Source organism: Centruroides sculpturatus, unplaced genomic scaffold (assembly GCF_000671375.1).
Source record: "Centruroides sculpturatus isolate CEXI.00-Female unplaced genomic scaffold, Cexi_2.0 scaffold115, whole genome shotgun sequence".
NCBI classification, from domain to species: Eukaryota; Metazoa; Arthropoda; class Arachnida; order Scorpiones; family Buthidae; genus Centruroides; species Centruroides sculpturatus.
In genome coordinates, this window is record NW_019384545.1 from 199,365 (window position 1) to 218,741 (window position 19,377).

At 26.9% G+C, this 19,377-nt stretch overlaps 1 protein-coding gene across 1 annotated transcript in view; it reads left to right on the forward strand.

The window, feature by feature from the left end:
- LOC111623468 (mediator of RNA polymerase II transcription subunit 12-like protein) overlaps positions 1 to 19,377 on the forward strand; it is a 186,218-nt gene that overhangs the window by 82,656 nt on the left and 84,185 nt on the right. Inside the window, exons 18-22 of the mRNA XM_023366052.1 lie at positions 3,568 to 3,676; positions 8,071 to 8,696; positions 9,816 to 9,979; positions 11,689 to 11,797; positions 16,065 to 16,195. Of these exons, the coding sequence (XP_023221820.1) occupies positions 3,568 to 3,676; positions 8,071 to 8,696; positions 9,816 to 9,979; positions 11,689 to 11,797; positions 16,065 to 16,195 (1,139 nt within the window). The remainder of the gene's footprint in view (positions 1 to 3,567; positions 3,677 to 8,070; positions 8,697 to 9,815; positions 9,980 to 11,688; positions 11,798 to 16,064; positions 16,196 to 19,377) is intronic.

The window sequence follows — 19,377 nt, forward strand, 5'->3', positions numbered from 1 at the left end:
ATTTTTTTTTTTTTATTATTTTATTTAAAAATTTTATATACAGTATAAATTTTTTCACACAAAATATTTATCATGTACTTAGTTTAATACAAAATTTATCATATTTTTTGTCATTTATATGAATAATTGATTTTATTAAAAAATATTGCTACAATAACAGGTTCAAAAATAAGTTCACTCTAATAAAAAGAAATCTTCAGATCAGTATCAGAAACAAATTTAAATGTAAAATGTTCTGGTTTCGAATTTGTTTCAAATATATGATCTGAAAATACTTTGAATAATAAAACCAAAAATGTTTACTGGTATTTTTATTTCTTTGAATAACTTTAATAGAGTATTATCAATAAAGCTGTGACTCAAGATATTGATTTGAACCAGTGAAAAATATTTTATTACACTACAGTTAATAGCTGTTAGAAATTTGTTTTAATTTGAGTATTTTTTAATATCAGTCTGCTAAAGTAGTCAACGTATCAAAATATTTTCTCATTATTGATATAATTTTGTAAAATCTTTTCTCCTTATTTTTTGAAATTTAACCTCACTATTATAAATACTTAATGTACTACAAACCTAAAAATTTAGATGGCCATTCAAGGAAACTAATTGTTTTTAGTTTTAATTCTGATGTCAGATTTACTTTAGGTGTTAATCCTGTTGAAAAACATTGTTAGTATCTTATCCTTCACATGAACTATTTTACTTTTTGAAAACTGAATTTTATCCAGTTTTTAGTTTTCATTCAGAATAATGAGATTGACAAAGGCAGATCACTTTTGATCCCTTTAGGATTTTTTTCAGTTTGCTTATATAACAAACTGAAAAAACTATTTTGGAACATTTATATTGTATTCTAAAACCTGTGGAAGACCTATATTGAAAATAGATTGAAAATGTTAGTGAAATAAAAAGGATTATGCTCAGAAAAAATTTGGGTGGTTTCATGAATTGATATGGTTTAGTCTATCTGTTGAGAAAGCTGTGTATATATATAATTGTTTATAAATTAATTTAATAAAAATTTCACAATGAATATATATTCAATTTATTATTCATAAATATTAAAAATTACTTTTATATGTAATATTTTTATATTTTTATTTTTACAACTTTATAATATTACAATTTTTATTACATATATATACAGTCCCATAAAAGTATCAAGTCTGTTTAAGAATCTATTATAAAATTCATCTAATTTAATATTGTATGTATAAAAGTGCAAACTAAATATTTAAATCAACTTTATTTACATTATTATGTCTAAATTTACAACAATGTAATTAAAAATTTCAAAAAAGTCAGTTATTTTAGATTGTAGGCATTTTTCACCTAAAATTCATTTATCAATGTCATTTTCTAAGTCGTAGATTTTGTTTATTATTTCCGATGAAGTTTTACGAGACCTGTAGAATTTGCTAAACCAAAGTCTCTGCATACATCTGCCTTTTTTCTTCCACTTTCAACTGCTTTAATTATTTCTACTTTGCAGTCTAATGTTAATGCTTTCCTTTTTAAGCTAGCCATTTAACCTGATTTGATGCTAAACTACAACACGAGTATGAGAGCTATGCAGACTAACCCACTGTCACGTCGTTTAAAGGGGTGGCGCATCTCACCCCACCGAATCAGGTGGTGACAGTACCACCCACAATCGTTCTAGGAAGCGGACTCTGACCCTAGGACTGAACACGTAGTATTTTCTTTGATAAATAAAATTTNGACATATTCGACAAAACGTGCCAGGACCTCGTCATCCTCGTTCCTTCCATCCTCTTGGAATCTCGACTCTTCGGTGGACGTTTCGGACAGGTCGAGAGGTCGAGAACCTCTTATTTAACTAGCGAGTAAGAAGATAAAGAAGATAAATAGCCCGAGAAGTAAATTCCGAACATTAATTCCGGCAATTGAGGAAGCGAAGGAATAAATGCTCGCTAGTCATTCTCTTTATTAAACAACACAGGCAAGGTTAGAAGTCAAGTGTCATTGTGGCACTAACTAGGTAATCCAAGACGAATGAGTGCTCGACTCATTAGTAAAACGAGCTCAGCGCTAACAAATTTATAAAAGGATAATTTACTACTGTACTCCGGCTACCTCCATTTTAACACTGGCTATAAGTTATGTCGTTCCTCTATTCAATTCAACACACAAATACACAACAGCCCCGCAACCGACCCTGGATCCCAGGGTGAATACAATATCCATCTGCAGCTAGCTTAATATAACTTTATATACGACCGCATATATAGGTGTGTATACATATATATATATATATATATCAATTCTTTTTTTATTTCATATTTCAGACTTCAAAAATTGGCTATATTGTATTTTGTAAAAGAGGGGGGAATTTACAAATAATGTTCCAGAGTCATAGATCATTCATTATAATAAATTATATACTCCTGAACATTATCAATTTGTACATAGATTACCTTGAAAGCCTTTAAATGTGTATTCTAGTTCTTGTAAGATACATGCAGTTTTCTTTTTTAGAGTACAGGTATCCCTTGATTAATGCGATTAATTGATCTCTCGATGCTACTACATATATCAAAATCACATTAATCAAATACTCAAACACAGTGGTACATTATCAATTAGTACATTAACATGGTATTTGAATAATCACCACCTGCTAGAAGAAATTTTTGGTTAATAACAAATATTTTAATTTTAATTTTGTCATTCATAAGAAAACTATTCTGCAATAAAAATGAGTAACTAATTTAAAAATAAACTGAAACCTTAGAGCTGCCAACCTTCTTCAGACAAAATTATACCTGATCCAGTTTGTTTTTTTCACTTAATGCATACAGAACACAATCATCATTTTGCTGACTTGCTAAGATTTTTTGCAAATTCATGAGTTGTTATTTGTTGATTATTAACAACTTCTTCCTGAAATTTCTCTTCATCAATGGATTTTGGGTGTCTCATACATTTTGTATCCTTTAGTTCAAAATTTCCAAACGAAACTTTCAAAACTACATTTGATGTGCCCATCTTTCCCATATACACTATGAGTAGTTTTTACTGTTTGTATAGCATTATATCCTTTATGAAACTTAAAAAGCATACATAATATGTCTGATATGCATTTTATCTGCAGACACTTTGATTTAATTTATATTAAAAAAAATTTGTACTGAAGTTTTAAAATAAGCTTCTGAACAAAGAAAACAATATCACATTAGCAGTAATGTGTTAAATTTCACAGCTATTGTAATTAAACCTTCCAGATGAAAATAGCAAATTTACCAACATCTTATTTGCTGAGAAAAACATATCTATGTTAAGTAAAAATGGCTGTTAATTAAAACTTCTGCCACCTGTATGAAGAGATTGCTGCATTTAATTTCATGCATTAATTAAATCCTACATTAAGCAAGGGATACCTGTATATACAGATAAATTTTTATTCTCTTCATATACTCTATAAAAGAAATTGATTTGCCATTGTTTTGTTTTATTGATATCCTTATTTTCTAATGCAGCTTAATAAAATTTATAGTTTTTTTTTTTTTATAGTATCTTTTATGTATTTTATATATTAAATAGATACCTTGGGATGCTCATATGGATATGGATGATGCACGTATTGATGCTGATTTAGATAAATTGTTACAAAATATTAAAGAAGGTCAGCAAAATATGACAGATCAACCCGGTAGGTAGCCATAGTTAATCATATATCTATTAAACACTGCATACATTTTAAATTTTCTAACTTTGATATATTACAATAACATTCTTTAGTAAATGCATTCTTTTTCTAACAAACGTTGCTGTTTCTTTTAGCACATGGTAAGACAATACAGAAAATAATTTATTAAAAACTATACACAGAAGATTCTTTGGATAAATAAAATCATTGAAATCATTCAATTATTTTAAATTTAATATTTGCAAATATATATTGAAATAATTGTTAATATAAAATTAAATATAATAATTCAATTATATGAATCTTAGTTTTTTCATTTTAACAAAAATGGATTATGCATGCTATATGGTGAATGGTTATTGCACATTGCATGAAATATAGAATTAACAGTTATTTTTTAGATTAAAGTCTTAGATAATTATAAAGAAATATGTTAGATTTAAATATAATTCAAATATCATTATTATTTATATAATATAAGAGTGAGATTTTTTAATAAATTGTAATTAAATTTGAATTCTGTAATAAGTTTAACTTTTTGACAGAACAAATTATGAAGTAATCTATTCATGTAATATAGTGATATATCTATTTTTAGATTCAAGTAGCAATTTACAGTGGAATAGATTTATTAAATTGATAAGCAGCCTTTTCAGAAATTAAATAATTTTAGTTTGTTAATATTTTCAAAACAGTTTAGCTTCATTATTAGAATACAACATATTTATAAATTCTAGATTAATCTTAAGAAGTTAAAATATTTTTAAACATTCATTCTAAAATTATTTTCAAAATTCAGTTGAAAATGTAAAAACATACAAATTTATTTTTAGAAAATAAAAAAGATGTAGTGTTTAATTAATCTTTTTTATTTTAAAAAAGTTTTTTAAGGTTTATTATTTTTAATAACATTTTTCTATGTCAAAAATATTTTAAAATAACATTTAAAATTTTTATTGTTATTTTAATTTTCTGAAAGAATTTTTTTTATATTTATAGTTTTGAAAATGTGTTGTGTGATTTTAACCAGTTGAATTTGAGGTTGATTTTAGATTGAACATTTTAAAAGTGCTCTTTCTTTAAAATCTACAGAGGAAATAATAATTGTTTTATGAAAGGAGGATAGTTTGTAAAGAGAAAACTGGATTATATTTTACTAATGATTAATTTAAATAAAAAATACAGCTGTCCCTTGATAATCCAACAGATAAAAAATTCAATTAAAACCTTCAATTAAATATGATATAGTATGTCTGTATAACAATTGGACTTATTTGAAAAAGATATATTATTAAATGCATTAACTGAAAGAAGATGAAAGCTAATTCCATAACAAGAATCAAGTATACAGGTGTCCCTTGATAGTATGACGTTTTGTAATCCAACATGCTCAGTAGTCCGATGCATCTCCCGTCAAGGTACCCGTCCCCATTACGTGTCTGCTTGCACAGAAACATGTCGTGATGCGAGTCTCCCCACCAATTCTTACACGACGACACACATTTCGTGTGTTTTCCGTGAGCAGTTCTGTTCGAACAGTTTGAGTAGGTAATATTGTATTGGAGTAGGTAATATTCTGTAATCCAGGACCAAAGGGATGTCGGATTACAGAATATTACCTACTCCAATACAATATTACCTACAATATTACCTACTCAAACTGTTCGAACAGAACTGCTCACGGAAAACACACGAAATGTGTGTCGTCGTGTAAGAATTGGTGGGGAGACTCGCATCACGACGTGTTTCTGTGCAAGCAGACACGTAATGGGGACGGGTACCTTGACGGGAGATGCATCGGACTACTGAGCATGTTGGATTACAAAACGTCATACTATCAAGGGACACCTGTATACTTGATTCTTGTTATGGAATTAGCTTTCATCTTCTTTCAGTTAATGCATTTAATAATATATCTTTTTCAAATAAGTCCAATTGTTATACAGACATACTATATCATATTTAATTGAAGGTTTTAATTGAATTTTTTTATAAAATTATCTACTACATATCTTTGATTCTATAGTGCATTTTTTCACATTTTAATGTCTCTGAAATCAAGATACATTTTTACAGTTTATTGCATCTTATAATTAACATATAGAATAAGTTATCAATTGGAGAAAGCAAGTTATAGTAAAGTTGTTATTATTTGTGCACAAGCAAACTTTATTTTATCTGTTTATTTGTTGTCACTTCAATTATATTCATTGATAATACTTCATATATTGAATTTAATTAAAATTTGGACTATTTTTGGAGACAATTTAAATAAGTGTCTTCAAAAATACAATAATGATGCAGTAATGAATTTGTAGAAGAGCTTAGAAATGGTGTTGTAGAGAGTATATTTTTTTGTGTTGATTTATTTTAGATTTGTATTGATTTAACTGATTGTATAGATAACTTTATGGTTAAATCTATAAATTATTGCTATTGTAAATTTAAAAAATTGTTATTTTTAATTAAGTCACAGCTGCAGCTTACTTAAAACAAAGATATAAGTAAAATAATCCCTACAAATCTGCTGTTTGCTGAATTGATTCGCCATGATGTTTTTTCTCATGATGCTTATATGTGTAAATTGGTTTCAAGGGGTAGTTTTTCTAGTACAACAAATCAACAAGTAGCAACAGTTCCAAATAATATTCAAACTGTAAACAAGCCTCTCTTTATGCATGAACCATCCCTTACAGGATTTATGCATGATCCTTCTCGTGGACTTTCTCCTGCTCCAGGTAGTGCTGGATATATTGGAATGACTAGTTTAAGTATTGCTGGCTTGAATGATTCAAGTAGACCTCCAGAACCATTGCCTATGTTTGAACCTCCTGATCATCGACCTGAATCAATTAAACATGAGGTAAAACTTTGTAATTATTTAATTTGAGTGTTATTGAATTTTTATGCATAGCTTATTATTGACAATTATAAACAAGACTATGTCTTGTTTATAAAATCGCAATGCCATCAACAGCTGGACACCTAGGAGGCATGAAGAAGTACATGTCAGGAGTTGCAATTTGGCACAGAGTATTAGATGCCCAAATTATGCGCACATAAAAAAAACTAAACTTGAAAGTAGTCAGGGACCAAGAACTGAGTCAAAATAAAATACAAAATGGTGACACTTTTTCTACAAACAGGCAAGAGTGTGAGATTTGTGCATGTGTTGCTCATTGGGAAGTTGGAAATGCAAACATTGTAAAATCAAATTTTGACAAACGGATCTTCAAATAAACCCATTTACCTGTCCTGTTTTATTCGTGACATATNAAAAAAAAAAAAAAAGGTTATTAGTATTAAAGAAAATTTTTGAATAGGAAATCTATTAAATAATAATTGCTATATCTTACATGAATAGATTTTATAATTCAAAAATGTATTAAGCAAATTGTTACCAAAAAGTGAAAATTAAAAGAAGTTTAATGATAATTTGATAGCTAGCTCTAAATAAATATATCAATATATAGAATTTTGCAAAAATAATTTAGCAGATCTTTTCTTGCATAATTTCTAAGTTTATGAAATGCTTTTGAAGATATTATTTATTATTCAAGAACTGTCAATTTAAACATGAACAATAAATTACAGCAAAAATTGATTCTCTTTACTATGTTTGCTGACAAAAACAACTTGTTTAAAATGATATCATTTATGCTTAGAATATAATGATAAAAGTAAAAACACAATAATTATGTTTGTTAGGATTTCTAATTTTTAAATTTGCTTTATCAGACTTTTTTTTCAATTAAATATTTATTTCTCATTATTTATTTTGTACAGAAAACTGTTTTAATTGAAAAAAAGTTGTTTGGTTAGATCGCTTTAAAACTTAAAAGTCATAATGTTTGTAACTGTTATGTTCAGATTATTATTGTCATCATATTCTAAACTTATAAATCTCATAATCGTAAATAATTTCTTCAAAAAATCTTTTATAATTCTAAAATTTTGCAAGAAAACTTGATTAAATTATTTTGCAACACTTATTATTATTATTATTATTGTTGTTGTTGTTATAAATTTATCAAATATTTTATTTTCAAAATTATTTATGATTATAAAAAATAAAGTTTTAATTGATGATAAAATTATGATACATAAAATTAATAATTTTGTATTTTATTATTATTACTATTATTGTTATTATTATTATTATTATTTGATCCTATTCACTATTTTCATGCATGGGCATGAACTACTTATTACAAATTGGGAGTTTAGGTTGATGGTGCATGTTATTTTTTTGAAATTGCTGCATGATTGAAGATTTGGACCCCATTCCTTTATACCTTAAATTGCATGCTATAGGGAAATAGGTATATAGTGTTGTACCCGAATTCCTCAGTGTCCAAATACTAAAACTCTTTTTTTTCTTATGCTTGGACTACTAGACATTCTTCTTCCAGATTCCGTGGGATCAGACAAAGATGACATGAATCCCTTAAATGCCTCCACCCCCTTGGCCCATCCTCCTCTTGTTCCTAGTTGTCCAAGTGTTGGAGATGGCGTCCTTGGTGGTATTGGAAGCAGTAGCAGCAGTAGCAATGGTGGTGGGTCGACCACAGTGAATAGTACATTTCGTCATCTTCTCTACACTACCCATTTCCCATTGCCTCAAGACGAATCTTCGTATCACGATTGCAATCAACGGCATATTTTACTATTTGGAGTTGGAAAAGCAAGAGACGAAGCTCGTCACGTCGTAAAAAAGGTGACTAAAGAAATCATGAAACTCTTTAGCAAGAAAACGTGCATGGATATTGCAGATGGTGCTAAAATTAAAAAACATGCTAAAGAAGGTTTCAGTTTCGATTCTGTAGTAGCACGATTTCAAAGTCTTTCATATTTTGATCAACATGTAGTCACATTATCTTGTGCTTCTTCAGTTGTTGAAATGTTGAATTCTTTTGCACTTGGAAATTCCAGTTATTTGCCACTTGTGGAATACATTTCTTTTCTATTTGAATTGATGGAAACTGCCCTAAACATTCATGGATTAATTGAATTTACAATTCAGGTAATTATTATTTAGTATTTTTAATATTATTTAATTTAATATTTTAATTTAGAATAAACTTAATAAAAAAACTAATTATAAAGATTAAACTATTTAGTTAGTTTGTTAAGTAATATAAATATCAATTTATTTTGTGATAAATTGATTTGTAATACTATGACAACATAAAATTTGACTTTGTAATGCTGAAAACAACCTAAAAATATTTTTTGAAGTTTACTATGTTTACACATATTACACATTATAGCTACAGAATTCAAATGTGTATCGGCACAATTTCAGTAATTAAACTGAAACTAAAAGAAATTGATATTATACATAGCTTACTTTGTATTTATTGATTTAAATGAAAGTAAATGTACAAGATAATCAAATAAAATCTACAAAAGTGCTCTGTAAAAGTAAAAAAAGAAAAACTATATCTAATCTTCACTGTAATTTCCTGAGCTCAACGCATTTACACAAGGTGTCCAAAAAGTTACTGTGCAGTGAGAAATTTGTATTGACATTAAAGTTATACATACGACATTGCACACAAGATCTTTAAGATGTATGTATCACATTTCCACTTTGAAGTAGGTGACATTACTGCTTGCTAATAGACATTCTGGTTTTTGGAAAACTTTTTTGTCAGACAAAATCTCTTAATGAATCTGGCCTGCTAGGTCTCTGGATCTCTCTCCTGGATTTTGGGGTCTCTGGGGGATATTTCCAGCATTTGTTGAAAGAGAAACTGAATATCATACATAAAACTTCACTTTTATTAAAACTTAACTTAAATCTTAAATATCTGAAGACAAAGTCCTCCCAAAAAAGGAACCACCATTTATTATCTTCATTAACTTAAATCTTTTTTACTACACTGTAACTTTTTGGACACCTTGTATCAAACAGGAAACCAATGGCTGCATGCCAATAGAAAAATTTTTGGCAGGTTATTAATTAATCTGTTCACTGTAGTGTGAGTAACTTTGTCAATTTGGAAATGAGTTTATTAAATTTAAATGTTAATAGGAAAAAAAATGAAAATTTAGTTAAAATATTTTTATTTTGATAGAATTAAAACAAATCAAAAATAATAATGTAATTTTTGTAATATGAATAATTTTTTATATTTAGCTTCTCAGAGAATTAGTTGAAGTAGAGAATCAGTTATCTCAAAAAGGTTCAATAGTAGCTGGATCTTATGCTACTTCACTTGGTCTTTTTATTGTTGGTGTACTATACAAATATCACTGTTGTTTATTAGTTTCTCAAGAACAAACATGTGCTTTGTTTGAAGGGTAAGTTTAAACCATTAATAGTTTACTTTGAGATGCACAAATTTTTATTTCTGTAATTAATATATTTGATTCTTTTATATTCTTCCTATCATCTATTTAGCAACAAATGAACCAAATCAACTTCCATTTTGTTCTGTTATTAAATAAATAGAATACTTCATCCAGCTCTGATAAATATTTAAAAAGTCAAAAAAGAACTTTTTTTAAAATTTCCTTTGTTAAAAATTTCTTTTTACTAGATTTTCATTAGTTTTTTCCAAATACATTAAATACATTTTAGTTAGCTATATTATATTGTTTCATTCCTGTTTAGTGACTGAACTTAGGTACAGTACATAAGATTATCAGATTTTTCTAATTTTCATCATCAGTTTCTATTCCTTTTGTTTCTTATTATGGATTTATTTATTATATTGATACACAAGTCAAAGTTTTGAAATTCATTTTTCTCTCATCTGTTGTTGTTTGTAAATTTTCTTCAAAGTTTGAAAAAATGTCATCTTCAGACTAAAGGTTTATAATTTTCAACCCATATTGTTTATTGCTAAATAGCTGTCAGAATAAATATAAGAATAATCAAATATGATAAAAAATTTATGAAAATCATAATATATTTTTTAATTAAATACAATTTAAATTTGTTAAAAATAGCGAACAAAATGCAGTGGGTGATCAGTTAATGTTCCAAGACTATGTTCACTATCCAAATTGTTCATTAACCGATTATTGATTTACCAGAGATTTTTGTGGGAATTTGATTAATTTGTTCTGGAGACCCCAAAAAATAAATAAAAAATTATATACTTTCTTACTATGTTTATTTACATTTAGTAAGAAACTAAAAGCAGTTTTTCCATTTTTTCATGGATGGCACATCTTTGCTTCTCAGATTTGATTTTCGTTACTCCTTTATTTGCTTGAATCTTTTTTATTATATCTTTCTCAGCTAAGATTGTATCTACTGTAGACCTATTGAAGTCATCTGCCTACAATATCAGATTTTTTTACTCGTACTCTCTCTACCTTGGCTATTAGCTCTTGCTTAGTTTTTATAGTGAACACAGTTCTTGACACTCCACTCTTTTTAGATTCCATAATATTATCAATTTTTTAAATAAAAAGTTCAGAAAAGCACTTACAAAAATTTCAGAGAACAGAAATTAACTAGTGCAAAAAAAGTTATGTATATAACTGTAAAAGTTTTGTTCCATAAACCATGTATAGATGCCATTAAAATGTTTGTACAAAGTATAAATTGCCATTAAAATAGTTTTACAAATCTTAAACGCAGCATCGCTTCCTGTGTTCATTATCTGAACATAAAATCTTTCACAAAAGTGTTCGTTGTCCAATTTGTTTGCAGTTCGAACTGTTCATTAACCAATCACCCACTGTATAGTATATTTGTGATAAGGATGTTTTAATTTTTGATTCAACTTTACATGATACCAAATAGAAATTAAATAGTTATTGTGAAATACTATATATCTTTATATTCATTTTTTATTTAATCTTTATTAGTATTGATTAATATAAATTTTAAAAACTCATATTAAAATAATGTAAATTTTATTAATTGAAAATAAATTACTATTTTTAGGTTTTTGATTTAACAACTATTTATAAATTTATATAGACTTTTTTATTTTAGTATTTATGTAATTAAGAATTGAATAGTTTATTAATTAATTGCCAGTTTCTAATTACAGTTTATGCAAAATCACAAAGCATGTTTCTGATCCTGCTGATTGCAGTTCTGCGGAAAGATGTATTCTTTGCTACCTTTATGATTTATATGCATGTTGCTCTTTCCTAAGGGTAATTAGATAAAATTTTTTATATTAAAATTGATAAAGCTTAGATTATTAATTTTATAAAAAGTTATTTTTTACAGAAAAAGAATTTTATTTATAAATTATAATTTCAAAAATATGAAAACAAACCTTTTTCATATTAGAAGTATATTTTTCAAAATATTTCTTTCTGTTAAGATTTTTTCCTGCAATATTGCATAAAATAAATTCTTTTATATATCTTAAACAGTTCTAAAAAGTCATAATTAATTGTTGAATTTTGAAATGAAGATTTTAAATGCATTATTCCAGGGGTTCCTAACTTGTGTTCTGTGGAACCCTAGGGTTCCACCAATAAAAATTTGGGGTTTCACAATAAAATCCATTGCATCAAGTGATGTATGAATGCAGATTTGGGGTGTGAGGTGTAATTGTTCTAGTCTTGGATTGAGTCATTGCATGATGATTTGAGGACTGGATCCAAGACTATACATGTGCTAAAGTTACTTATAACTTTATAAACAGTGGGGACCAATTTATCAGTAACAGAACAAACTGAAATCATGATATAATGTTTGGCAGAGAAATGGAAACCATAAAAACAGTAAAACATAAACTAAAGCTATAAAATCATTAAAGAAATCATAAACTTAAAAAGGATCTAACATATAAATAAAAATACAATTGTTAAATCTGTATGTATATATTAAAAGCAAAATGTTCCATCACCACTGCACACAAATAATGTAAATTTAAAAATAAATTTGATTTACAATTTAAAAATTTCAAAAAACAATTTTTAAATTGTTTTTAAGAACATTGTTTTAATTTTCAGTTGATTTTATTTCAATTTTAATTAATTAATTCTGATTTGATTTTTAATTGTAGTTTTATAGTTTTACTTCCAGTTTTGGTTTTGGTGTAAAATGGCTACCTAGTATGCCTTAATTCATTAATATCTGTAGGGTTCCAATGTTTTTATTAAGAATAAAAGGGTTCCATGATAAAAATAAGTTGGGAACCTCTGCTTTATTTTATGCTTTTTCTGATACAGCAGAATTAAAAAATAATAGTAATATATATTAGTTTTCTATTAATATTGACTAATGTGTTTACAAAATTTATTCAATATTTTTGTTTTCAATAGTTTATTTTAATTTTCAAATGATTTAATAATTGATTTTTGTAAAGAAAGAAAAAAATATTATACACTTAATACTAAATTTAAGTGATTAATCATTCTTAATCCTTTATTTTATATTAAAAATGAATTTCTGATTAAATGTCTTTCAACATATATCAAATTCAATAAATTGATTGAATTTTAATATATAAATGATGTGTTTCGTAATGAGTTGAAAGTGTTTAAATTTGTAAGAATTTATAATAATAGTTTTTCATAAATAATATTAGAATCAAGTTTTACGAAAGTTTAAGGAATTTTTCTTTTTTTTTCTCCTTAAGTAAATGGGGAAGAAATGAAATTAAAATGGCTATCATTTTTAAAAGAATACAAATATTTGAAATATATATGCTTTGTATTTGTCACATATTTTTAAAATGAATTTAGCATATTGGTTAAAATAACCTTTCATATTCTAAAAGATTAGAAACTTCAAAGATAATACTTATTTGAAATTTTTAAATAAAGGGACATAGACAAATATCTTACAAGGAGACATCCAAGCCTTGTGATTTTGGATTTTGTTGAAATTGTAATGTTTTAGTACACTCCTTCTACTAATGCATTGTAACATAACTTGTACCAATGAGAATAGTTTAATGATAAATCATTGTTTAAACTTTTCTATGTGCATTATATATAAAGTTCGATAAACTAATCATAACAAGTTTGTATGGACCAGTGAGTAAAGTACCAGGTTACAAAGAAAGATTGATATCATGAGTTTATCTTGCTTTTCACAATTTTTTCTGAAGTGTGCAATATAGTGAATTATTAGAAATTATATTTGGCCAAAAATAGTATTTTAGATATATGAGCACAACATTGCTCAAGCAAAAAATAACAACAGCAAAGATTAAGATTAATAGGTTATTTCATACTTCTAACCTTTATATTATGTTATAATATTTGATTTATATTTACAAAGAAGAGTTATTATCTTTTGTAAGAGTTTATCACACAAGTGCCCAATCTAAAACACCATAAAAATTCTTTAAATTGTGTATCATAGAGAAATAAAAAATTTTTAAAAAGCATTAGATTAGTCACTCAGTGCTATCACACCAAGTGACCAATCTAACACTTTTTAAAAAACCTTACTTAAGATAATCTTTGTAGTTATGTAAGTCAAATACTATAATACAACAAACATTAAAACGAAAACCATATAAAGAGTTTGGTTATTTCAGCTTACCATTGTCATGTTTATCATGATATTCGAGTGGTAAAAAATGGTACAATTTCATTGGTCAAGTAGACACCAATTGAAAAGATGATATCTTAAAAAATTTAAAATAAATTTAATTTTTTCCTAATGTTAACTCTAAGAAATTGTATCATTCACAGCTGAATATCAAACAATAAATTATTGTTTGATATTCAGCTGTGAATTTGCCAATGAATCAAAGTTTTCAAAAAAAAAAAAAAAAAAAAAAGACCAAATATTTAAACTCTGCACCCTGGAAAACCAGTTTAAGCATATTTTGTGCAGGCTGGTAACCTTATATTATGTAATTTTCCTATTCAAATGCCACCACACTGTTGGTCCAATAGAAATAAAGGACTGTTGTGGAAGGGGGTTGAAGTAATTTGACTAAAAGTAATCGTTGACCACCTTCCAGAAAAGAGGATGGTCAACAACTACTAGTTAATACTAGTGCACTATTAATAATTGAAAAGTGATCTGTGTTGGATAGGTTGTTTTAGCCTCACATGTGATTGAAGTTGCTAACTTTAATGTTCAACTTCATATAAAACTCGTTTAAATAAAAAAATCTTGTAAAAATGCTAGAATAATTCTTTTTTCATGATGAGTGTTTAAATTTTGGAAACAGATTGTATAAACTGTGTGAGAAGTATGTTCTTATAAATATTGCATTTATCAAAAAATTATTGGGCTGCAATTTGAAAAAATTGTAGACCTATAAATTTCGACTGTCATCTTCTGTCTGTCTGTCATTCCTTCTTTAATTTCGAGAAAGGATGAAGTCAAGATCAGATTTGGAAAGCTTAAGGGTAGGAGGTCTAGATTAACTATATACAAACATCTGGTTTGAAATGGAAATCACATTACTTCAATTCAAAACTTTCCCCTGAATGGAGTTAGATATAATCAATACAACTCTATTGCTAACAAGAAAAGTATTATGTACAAGGGCAAGACCACCACTAAAAGAATTGAGAACATTGTGATGAAAAGTTGCAGCCCAACATTGTAATGATGTCACAATAAATAATTGCTCATTAGAATTAGTTTGGTTTGGTTACGGCAATGTGACATGTGAGCAATCTGTCTAGGAGATGCATCCTGGGAAGACTTTTATTGGGTAGTTAGACTCTATTTAGGTGTTACTACTGTGAAGAAAACCTGGAAAACTCCATGTGGCTAGCCTGTTGGCCATACTCGATCCCACAACTAACTACTAGAGTTTGATGATTTTATGCACTCAGCTACTGGATAGTACTTATTAGAATTAAGAAAGTCCTGTAAATCAGCAAATTGAATGTAGATAGAAATTGAATGATTTACACAAATCCAATAGATATTTTGGATGGGATGTATGACATTATCTAAGTTAGAAGTATGTAAAACATAACTGTCAAGTTTCTTAGCAATTGATTGAACAGCCTAGGAGTGTATAGCAAATAAACAAACATTCTCATATATATATATATATATGAGAATGTTATATATATATAAAATCCTCATGGAAATGCTTAAACAATGATTTCTCTTAAAACTATTGCTAATTGGTACAGGTTTTGTTACTGTGCATTAGTGGAAGGCATGTGTTAAGACATTAAAATCTCAACAAAATCCAAAATGTCAAGGCTTGGATGTCTCCTTGTTAATTGTAGAGATGTAATTTGACATTAACACATATTTAATAATTTTATACGTAAAAACAGAAAATTATAAACAGTATTAAGCAACATTATTATTTAAAAATAGTAAGTTTTCTGAATTTTTATATAAATTATTGTTTATTTAAACTTATTAATATCATAAATTATAATTAATTTATTAGTCTTTATACTAAACTACATTGTTACATTGACTTTTCCTTTAGTTTTACTTAAAAGATGATGTAATATTCTTATTTTTTAGACAAAATATTCTGAATTATTTGGTTTGGTGAATCCAAAAATTGAAGAAGCTTTATATGTGTCACATGAACCTTCGGCTCTTAATCTTTTGTGGAATACAACATACATGATTGATTATATAAATAATCCAAGGTTAGTTATTTTGATTATTGCATATATATAAATTGGATATTAAANTGAATGGAGTTAGATATAATCAATACAACTCTATTGCTAACAAGAAAAGTATTATGTACAAGGGCAAGACCACCACTAAAAGAATTGAGAACATTGTGATGAAAAGTTGCAGCCCAACATTGTAATGATGTCACAATAAATAATTGCTCATTAGAATTAGTTTGGTTTGGTTACGGCAATGTGACATGTGAGCAATCTGTCTAGGAGATGCATCCTGGGAAGACTTTTATTGGGTAGTTAGACTCTATTTAGGTGTTACTACTGTGAAGAAAACCTGGAAAACTCCATGTGGCTAGCCTGTTGGCCATACTCGATCCCACAACTAACTACTAGAGTTTGATGATTTTATGCACTCAGCTACTGGATAGTACTTATTAGAATTAAGAAAGTCCTGTAAATCAGCAAATTGAATGTAGATAGAAATTGAATGATTTACACAAATCCAATAGATATTTTGGATGGGATGTATGACATTATCTAAGTTAGAAGTATGTAAAACATAACTGTCAAGTTTCTTAGCAATTGATTGAACAGCCTAGGAGTGTATAGCAAATAAACAAACATTCTCATATATATATATATATATGAGAATGTTATATATATATAAAATCCTCATGGAAATGCTTAAACAATGATTTCTCTTAAAACTATTGCTAATTGGTACAGGTTTTGTTACTGTGCATTAGTGGAAGGCATGTGTTAAGACATTAAAATCTCAACAAAATCCAAAATGTCAAGGCTTGGATGTCTCCTTGTTAATTGTAGAGATGTAATTTGACATTAACACATATTTAATAATTTTATACGTAAAAACAGAAAATTATAAACAGTATTAAGCAACATTATTATTTAAAAATAGTAAGTTTTCTGAATTTTTATATAAATTATTGTTTATTTAAACTTATTAATATCATAAATTATAATTAATTTATTAGTCTTTATACTAAACTACATTGTTACATTGACTTTTCCTTTAGTTTTACTTAAAAGATGATGTAATATTCTTATTTTTTAGACAAAATATTCTGAATTATTTGGTTTGGTGAATCCAAAAATTGAAGAAGCTTTATATGTGTCACATGAACCTTCGGCTCTTAATCTTTTGTGGAATACAACATACATGATTGATTATATAAATAATCCAAGGTTAGTTATTTTGATTATTGCATATATATAAATTGGATATTAAAATAATTTAAGATTAAATTATTATAATTGATTTTTATATACATAATTTTTAAAAATAGAATTTATATCATGTTAATATTATAATATGTAATTCTTCAAGTAATATAGATTATCTTAAAAAATGATTTTTTTTTTTTGGAATTGAAAAAAAAAAGCTTTGATAGCCAACAACTGGAAAGTTTGAAAGTTTTTAAATCTTAAGATAAAATTTATAATATTAAGACAACAATTGGTCCAAATTGTGATACTTGAAGATTAAAACAAGATGAAAAATTTTTGGTTTATTTGGTAAAAAGTTTTAAAATTGTTTTTTAAACTTTTTAATATATTAATTTAACTTGAAATATTCTAAAAGTTGTTTGAATTAACATTGAGAACTATAACTGAATATCTGAATATTTTTATTTTAGATTAAAAAGCATATTTGGTTATTTTGTATTTAGTTTAAAAATTTCTTTTATTGCATGCATAATTTTTGTTAAGATAGAAACAATAATTTGTAATTTAATCTTTTCTTTGATCTTTGATCTAATAAAAGGAATGTGATCTGTGTTGGATAGAACATACTTCTCACACAGTTTATACAATCTGTTTCCAAAATTTAAACACTCATCATGAAAAAAGAATTATTCTAGCATTTTTACAAGATTTTTTTATTTAAACGAGTTTTATATGAAGTTGAACATTAAAGTTAGCAACTTCAATCACATGTGAGGCTAAAACAACCTATCCAACACAGATAACTTTTCAATTATTAATAGTGCACTAGTATTAACTAGTAGTTGTTGACCATCCTCTTTTCTGGAAGGTGGTCAACGATTACTTTTAGTCAAATTACTTCAACCCCCTTCCACAACAGTCCTTTATTTCTATTGGACCAACAGTGTGGTGGCATTTGAATAGGAAAATTACATAATATAAGGTTACCAGCCTGCACAAAATATGCTTAAACTGGTTTTCCAGGGTGCAGAGTTTAAATATTTGGTATATTTTTCGCAAAATTTGATTCGTTGATAGATTACCATTTGATATTTGGCTGCGAATGAAGCAGTTTATTACAACTAACATTAGAAAAAATACGATAATTTAATATATCGTATTTTCAATTGCTGTCTATTTGACCAATGAAATTATGGCATTTTGTACACCCGAGTATCGCGATAAACGTGACAATGGTAGGCTAAAATAATCAATTTCTTTATATGATTTCGTTTTAATGTTTGTTATATTATGGTATTTGTTTTATATAACTAGAAAGGTTATCTTAGGTAAGGGTTTATTACACCGAGTGATTAATCTAACACATTTTTAAATAAAAATTCCTTATTCCTCTACTGTACACAATTTACAGTAAAAAAATTTTGAAATGTGTTATTAATACATTGTTTACTTGTTATGATAAATCCTTACGTAAGATAACTTTTATAGTTATATAAGTCAAATACAATATAATAGAATGTATTTGACTTATATAACTAAATAATCTTAATGTTTGTTTTTATCTTTTGCTCGGGCAATGCTGGGCTTACCTGCTAGTATATTGATATATTTACTTGTATATTTGTAAAAAAAGAATAATAAATATCGAATGCTGGGCTATTTATTTTGCCGATCTTATATCTTTATCATTAATCAAAAACAGCGAGAAATTTTTTCAAAATGGTTATCACTATATCCGCTTTTATTCAAGTATTACTGGTGTTGATACAATTATATCATCATCATTAATAATGAATAGGATGCGATTTGTAAAATTTCTAGATGGAGACGGGGGATGATCACCCAGTGTATTCATGGTAGCTTTAGAATAGTATTTTATTTTACTATTGGAGCTGGTAACAAAAAATAATTGTAGAGGAGAAAGTGGTATTATGGAACACTGCGGGTATTATGGAACCACCCCATTTCGAACTGATANATATATATATTATATATATAATATATATATT